This window comes from Rhea americana, unplaced genomic scaffold (assembly GCF_003343005.1).
Source record: "Rhea americana isolate MKP2758 unplaced genomic scaffold, rheAme1 scaffold_12, whole genome shotgun sequence".
In the NCBI taxonomy this organism is placed as follows: domain Eukaryota; kingdom Metazoa; phylum Chordata; class Aves; order Rheiformes; family Rheidae; genus Rhea; species Rhea americana.
Window position 1 is genome coordinate 8,466,755 of NW_028185261.1, and position 7,756 is coordinate 8,474,510.

Here is a 7,756-nt window from a genome sequence, read left to right on the forward strand (position 1 = left end):
AACACTGGGTGTTAGAACAGAATGCGACGTTGGAGGGCTGTATTAAGTGCTGCATGTATCTTTACTAACAATGGCACTCCTAATGAAAGGGTGAAATAAAGAACAATCCCTACAGGACCTAACGAAGTGAGAGATAAGGTAGGTATCTATGGTTAAAAACAAAAGTAATCAATATCCTCCTCCTGTACTCTAGTCCCAAACTTCAAGAGGATGATTAAGGGCCTGGAACTCAAAAAGCGATTCTCCTTTCTTAGAGAGAAAGGTTATTCATATTTTATCTAAGGACTGACCAAAAGTATCATGTTAATGGTTAAAACTTCCTTCACCTTTTCAGTATCTTTACATGAAAATTTTGTGACTCACTTTTGAGACAGACATGCATATGAACTGCTTGCTCTCCTGTGGTCTTTGTGAACACATGCTACTCTTGTCCTTTAACCAACAGCCAGGTAGGTCTCAGGATGCTGTCACTATTCCCTCCCTCTCTGGGGGACAGAATGCGCCAGACAAAAAAAAAAAAAAAAAAACACAGACTTACTGATACAGCAGGATGAACTGCAGGAGTCTGCAACCTAAAGTCTCCTGAAGAAAAACAAATCTGAACTCCTGAATCTAAACTCCTATTGCTAGAGAGGTGCCAGCTAGAGGTCTTTAGACCAATTCAGTGACTTCAGTAAAGCCACAGTTGTCAGAAGGGCACTTAACAAGAAAGGTACAAACTGAGTAATGCGTTTGCTCTGAAAAACACTACACAGCCCCTTCTGTAGCAGGGGAAAATTTTAAACATATAGCAGGTCTTCCTTGCAACTTTTGAAGAGATTTCACCAAAAGAAAGGAAAGCTATGAGTGACTTGAGAAAAGATAAGTATATTCTCAATTGTGTTGAGTTTCTAGTGCTGCAGTAAGTTTGGATTAAAATTTAGTGTCAAGTGCAGAAGTTTTAACAGCCATGAGATAGCAAGTGATAGGTCACACTGCATCCCTCAAGCCAAGGGATTAAGAATAAGGGGTTATGTGTAAGCAAACATGGAACATCTTATTTTTACCCATTTGATAATGCTCTGTAAATGCATCTAAATAACAGCTGAAAGCCATCTGGATTTACTTTACAGAACAGATTATTTAATAATATGACTAAAGTGAGCTACTTCCATCCTAAATTCAGATATTAAATTTTATTTAAAAATTATATACCATTTTATAGCTAGAGTGGTCTGATTTTTACACTACGAATACATTAAAAAGCAACTGGAGTCAGTAACTTTATACAACTAAGTAATAAGGAATTTGAGTGCTCACTAAACTACAAGAACAGCCAAACTGAGACATACAATACAAAAAGCTTATCTTTCAATATGGTCAAAATACTCATGGACTGACTGATTCCCTGTAACAGTAATTTCTTAAATAGGACAGACTTAGAGCTGTCCTTTCTTGGCTCTTGCTCAGACAGACATGAGGGAAAAGAATTCATAAAGGAAAGCAATGGTCAGTTCTCTCCAACTATATGAGTATATGCAGAATCTCAGTTTAGAAAAATCACATCTGTGGTAACATAATAAAAAACCTACATGTTAAATACAGCTATTTATATTTATATCCTGGAGATTAGAAAGAAAAATCTCTCTAGAAAACAGACATCCCTAACTGACAAGCTAGAGTGCAATTGCTGCCTCCTAATTTATTCATAAAATGGAAGACAAAACTTTTGAGAAAAGCAGGAAGGAGTTCATACTGCTTCAGGTGTGGGGGTGCATTCTGGGGTGCATTCTTATGCACCCCAGGCTATATTCATCTCTCAGTTTTGGGGGCTTTTTTGGTTAGAACCATCTACTACTGTAAAAATGAAGCTAAATGCTGAACTATGCTAGTCAAGCTATTCAGTTTCCTCCAGAAGTAACATTTAATTTCTAGCCTAGGTAAAGCGCTTTCATGTGTGAAACAATGCAACCTTTAAGACTCATCTGTTAAAAACACGAATATTAGTCTTTCCAGATTCATCCTAAATACCAGAGGAAGAAAACCCTGTTAAGAGTATACCCTTGTCACATTACTCCCAAGTTTTACACTCCTATAAGAGTATAATAGGACATTAAGAAAGGCTGTAAATGCCCTCCGCTGCTTACTGGGTAATGGGAGTGGGGAGAGGAGAAGTCATAAAACAATGAAACTTCTTCCTCATTTCTGTAATAGCATTTCAGGCTTCCACTAGATCAGGGTGTTTTTTGGCTTTTATATGAAAAGATTACACTTTCTTTTCAGCAACCCATATTGGCCAAGCAGACCAAGATTAGAAAACAGTAATAACAAAAAAATTCTTTTGGAGACACTCATAACTGCGATTTACCAATGCAGAATTCATCTGCCACACACACACAAGACCCTCTCATTCTTTGTTTTTTGATTTCCCAAAGAATATTAAGCAGCTCTTGACATTATTTTTAAATTGCATCCCATATTGTATCAATCTGATTTGATCAAAGGGAAAATTTAGGCATGCAAATATAAAGAGCATCTACATTCTAAGTACTTATTGCTTTAGCTGCTATGTTACCTCCTTATTCTTGTTTTATTCTAGTTTTCTAAAAAAGGATCTCAAAACAAGGTCTCTCTCCTTTTTTTGTTACACTGTATCCAAATAATGAATTAACATTTGAAAATTGATCCCAAGTATATGAGTATATGCAGAATCTCAGTTTAGAAAAATCACATCTGTGGTAACATAATAAAAAACCTACATGTTAAATATAGCTATTTATATTTATATCCCGGGGATTAGAAAGAAAAATCTCTCTAGAAAACAGACATCCCTAACTGACAAGCTAGAGTGCAATTGCTGCCTCCTAATTTATTCATAAAATACCTTTTCCTTGAAACTTATCCTGGTTAAAAAAAAAATAGCCATCTCCCTGAAGTACATCTCTGCTCCTACCTCCACCTTAGACATCTTTGCCAAAGGAAATGTCACCCCCACCTAATCTCTCTTCAAACTCTGAACAGCTTCAGTTTACTCCCCTCCCTCTGCCTTGTCTAGTGGCAAATTATAAACAAGCTCTCTGAGTGATTTTAACTTTAATTAAAATAATACTTATGATTATTACGATGAACTTGAATTACTTTCTTAATTCATGGGCATTAACAGCGACACTGCTAGCAGTTTATTATTAATGTTTGGGGGGGGGGGTTGTCAAGTGATGGTGAAAAAAACAACAAGCAATACTTTGAAAAATGCCAAATTATAAATAGCACTGCTGAGAGCATAACAGATGCTGTTGTGCTGGTGACAGAAGCAAACATGTGATACAACTTGTTCTGGACATACACAAACAATAATTGTTTTTACTCCAGTACTTGTTCACATAACATTCAATATAAACAAACATCCTATGCAAGATTATATTTTACATTATTTAAAGTTTGTTATACTACCCTATCATACTATCATATCCTAAGGGTCAAGCTGAATGGCTGCTAAGGCTACTAGCTAGGTTGTTAAATAATACTGCAATAAAATGAGAATAAACTGATAAGGTAACTCTACCAGCCTTTAACTTTCCTTATTCCTTTGTTTTTTTTTATAGCTAATGCTAGAAGTAGATTTTCTCCTTTTTACTCCCACTCAGTATGTTTGGTAAATAAGATAGAGTCCGCACATGGGAATTTATCTACAGAGAAATTCTCACTGCTGCTATCACCAGCTCAGTTGGATTCTCAAGTGCCAAAAACTGCCAGCACCGTTCTCGGGCACCACATGCTTTAAGCTTGCTTTAATCAAGACCAGTTTACTCGATAGCAACTTTTGAACTACCTAAATAAGTTTCTTCTGTATTGGTTACATAAGCTGAACTGAAACAATGTTAGCAAAATTAAGGATTTTTCAAGAGGTCTTTTGTCAATCAAAGGCATGGGATCTGTTCCTTTAAACCTCTATTATTTCTAAGTGTCAAAAATGAAGAGAATACTTAGTAAATAAAAGAGCAAAGGTCTGCAGTATTTGGCTGCAAGCATTCTCTCCATTTAATATTCTGCTGCAGTTCATCATATTCTTTAAAAACAGTCTCACCTCATCTGAAGAATTCCCTTGTCCTGATGTTGCTGTAGCACCTGCTAAACCTTTTGAAATAAAAAAATTCAGAGATTCCTTTCATAAGTCTTATACTGAAAAGAGAATATTTTATGAGATTTAATGAACCAGTATGAAATGAAATACTGCATTAACTTTCTTAAAAGATACACAGCATTGGACTGAGAAGTTGGAGCAAGATTTCCAGGCACTATTAAGAATACAAAATTTGAGATTTAGAAATATGTTCCATTGCAGAACTTTAATGCACTGAGTTAATGGAGACAGTCTTTCAGAAATAGCAAAAATATTTGACAGCCTTCAGAGATCAAAAAATCCACAGCACTATTGTAGTAACAGGTGGCTTAACTTAGTTGCAGTGACAAAATTCCACTAGGAGCAATTACATGTTGCCTACTCAAATTCCACTAACCCTATGACTGGATAATGATACATAGCATTTCAGCAACCGAAAGCAAGTATGTTTAGCTCTGCTGATAGAATTAAAATGAGTCCTGGAATTTGGTGTTAGGCTAAATAAGAAGTAATTCCGTACATTTCATTGAGGGTGGATTTAAAAAAATAAATAAATAACAGTTTATCTAGAAAATAGAAATAATCAAGTCTTTACTTAAAATATTTTTCTACACAAACCTTGAACTGCTAATGTACTAGTTCCAGCTCCTTGTTCCTGCATACCACATGCAAGTTTATCCTCAGGAAATGACAGTCCGGAGCCTTTCAAAGCTATGAGGTACTTTTCGTGACTTGTCTTTGCACATGCACTTTCTCCAACACCTTGAATATATATTTAAAACATCATTAAAGTATAACAACAGCTAACTGGCTTGTGTACTTAACATTCTATACAAAAGACTATGTAGTAAGACTCTCTCAAAATTTATTTTATAGCATTAAGTAATCTAAAAATGGTCCAAAATGTTTTAATAAGCTACACAAGTAAAAGTACAAACTAAGAAGCTTTCAACTGAAAAACTGAAATCCAGAAGCCTAGAAATGTTTTCATTTTCCCCTCCAGATCAGCATGTGTTTTTCTTCATTTCTGTGTGATGCACTTCATTTCTATTTTACCAGTACCACCATTATAATGCTACAGCAAAATGGGAGTTGTTTTTAAACTTCAAAACAATGAAAATAAGATCTAGACTTTCTGAGTTTAACCTCCTTATTGATCAATTTAATTACAAATTATTTTAAGGAACAGAAACCTAAATTTCCAAGGCGGGGGAGAGGAAATCCAATAACGATTTGTTTGCTATTTTTCCTTTTAAAGATCAAGCTCTGGTTGCTGCAATTAGCCACGACTACCTCTAAAGATTTCATCACTTCAACTGTCTGTTGACTGAAAGTCACACTGCATACTTTGAAAATAAAATTTTCACAAAGAAATGGATTGGAAAAAAAAATCTCTTATAAGGATAAAATACACTCTAGAAGAGTAAATAATTGCAGGTGTTTCAGCTGTGCACCTTTCACTAAGTTAGACATGTTTTGCTCTAGAATGACCTTTTTGCTTGTACCTACTCAGAAAAGTATACTTCCCATTCCAAAAATCCAAGTAAGAATGTCTTATTTTCCATCCTGTCCCACTTTTCTATCTCAGGAAATCCATCACACATAGGGAAAGAGAAGCCATCAAACTTTTCCCTTTCAAATGTTACTAATCATGGATCTGAAAGCTTTCAAGAGGAAACAAAAAGGAAACATAGCAGAGATGACTGTCCCTGCAGTAGCATTTCTCCTTTCAAATAAAGATGACTGTCTTGAAAATTGCTTCTTCAACTAACTGGTGCCAAGGCAGAACTCATAATCATCTTAACTCCTATTTGTTCCACATCTATGCATAGGAAGTATGCGCAAGACTCAACAATGAGGGCTTCTAATCACATAAAAACAAGATAGAGTTAATTTATACCAGTTTTTAAGTGTGACTGCCCAATATTTTTGGATTCATTGCAACTGGGTGGAGAATGGAACAAATAATTGTTTCAGAGGGGCTTTTATTTTAAGAAAAAAGAAAAAGATTTGAACAGAAGTGCAGAACGGACTAGCGTTTTGTCATTCAGAAGGTCTCCTCCAGCAACTTGTTTAAGATCAGATCCTAAAATAAATTAGACAAGTTCCACTTCGAATAAGCCCAATACATCTTATTTCAGCACTAGGTTGCCATGTTCACTTAATTTTAAAGAGAATGGATCTACTATAAAAATTCTTACTGAAACAATGTATTTTTATAAAGTTATTTGGGACACACAACTTAAGAGCTCTGTTCCATATGTCTTAAGGAATTTTTCTAGCAGCTCTTGTAGCCCACTTCCCTCCCCCAGTCAACAACAAAATCCTTAAAAACATATATTCTTTTGGGTTTTGAGAAGTTATATAAAAACATGCAATACTAAACTGATAAACATAACTTTTGCTTTTTCATAAATCTTCATAATTTCAACATTTAATTATTAAAAATAACACAAACATACCAGAGCTAAGATCTTTGTAGAACTGTTGACTAGTCAAAACCTGGGTAAGAACTGATCGCATTGCTCCTCCCATTTTGGTCAAGTCTTCTAGAAAGGAAACATGAGGCTCTAAAACCTGAAGGATTTTTTGAAAGTCCTTCTCTGATGGCAGATCAAGAGCTGGGAAAAAAAAAAAAAAAATCACATAACAAGAAGTTCTGGTGTAAATGTAATATAGTTTGTTCAAGAGCTTTACAAATGCTCTAAAATTTACACACACAAGTTTTAAATTAACCCTCATTTCATTTTTCTGGAATAGCTCAATTCAGTATTAGGTAATTTTAAAACATATTTCATGTTAAAAAAACTCTTCAGCAGAGAGCATAATCAAATATTCTAGCCAGACAGAAACTTGGTTAGGAAAAGACGCATGAGATTCATGCTATATACATTCAAACTACAGATGGCATGCCTATATTCACATACAGTGACTTCACAGATTGCAAAGCAAATGATAAGCACAGCAAGAAACATTTGAGGCATGCAAATTTCAAACATACCAGGCTCATTATATCCCTCTCTCAAGTGCTGAATAAGACTAAAGATGAACTGCGGAAGAACTAATTCTGACATCATCAACAAGTCTTTCGGGACACATGGAACATTTGAATTTGACTTAATCCTGTGTCTTTTACAAAACCTGAAAAACAGGTAAGGACAACATTAGCCAAGCACAGTTCAGCACAGTTAACATAAACTAAGAAAAACATTATCTTTTTCATTTTTCAGAGAATATATACTTTTATGTTAAAGGTGGTATGGTGACAGTATTCTGAAATTTCTATTACTATGTTCAAATCCATCTTGCTTCCGAGTCCAATTAAGGTTGACAATTTAGTCCCTCCCAACATTAGAGCTATCTAACATTACAATTTCTTTCCATACATGTTAAAAGCATCTTCCGTAGAACAATTAGAAGAACACACTATTTCTCTTCAGAAGATGTACCTCCTGATTTCTAAACAACCCAACTGGAAACATCCAGCTAAAATGCTTTCTTTCCTTCTGTGGAATCGTCAGAGACAGCCCTGATTCTTCAAGTCCTTATTCACAGAATGAAGTCTTCTGACACCAGTAAAAACTACTTCCAAAAGCATAAGASTTTGCAGGAGTAGTATCTGTTTCAAACATATAACAACAAGATTTACTTACAAAA

At 35.0% G+C, this 7,756-nt stretch overlaps 1 protein-coding gene across 6 annotated transcripts in view; it reads right to left on the reverse strand.

Annotated features, from left to right (window-relative positions):
* Positions 1–7,235, reverse strand: part of UBR3 (ubiquitin protein ligase E3 component n-recognin 3) — a 105,689-nt gene extending 98,454 nt beyond the window's left edge. For 4 of the 6 annotated variants that reach the window (XM_085323212.1, XM_085323204.1, XM_085323198.1 and 1 more), the window contains exons 1-4: positions 7,101–7,235; positions 6,562–6,720; positions 4,718–4,861; positions 4,064–4,113 (exon numbers count right to left, since the gene is read on the reverse strand). In XM_085323212.1, coding sequence (XP_085179338.1) covers positions 4,064–4,113; positions 4,718–4,861; positions 6,562–6,720; positions 7,101–7,176 — 429 coding nt within the window. In that variant the 5' untranslated portion in view covers positions 7,177–7,235. Of the gene's footprint in view, positions 1–4,063; positions 4,114–4,717; positions 4,862–6,561; positions 6,721–7,100 lie in introns of those variants that run through there. The other 2 variants (XM_085323220.1, XM_085323222.1) reach the window with 2 other exon arrangements.
* Positions 7,236–7,756: the final 521 nt, after the last annotated feature.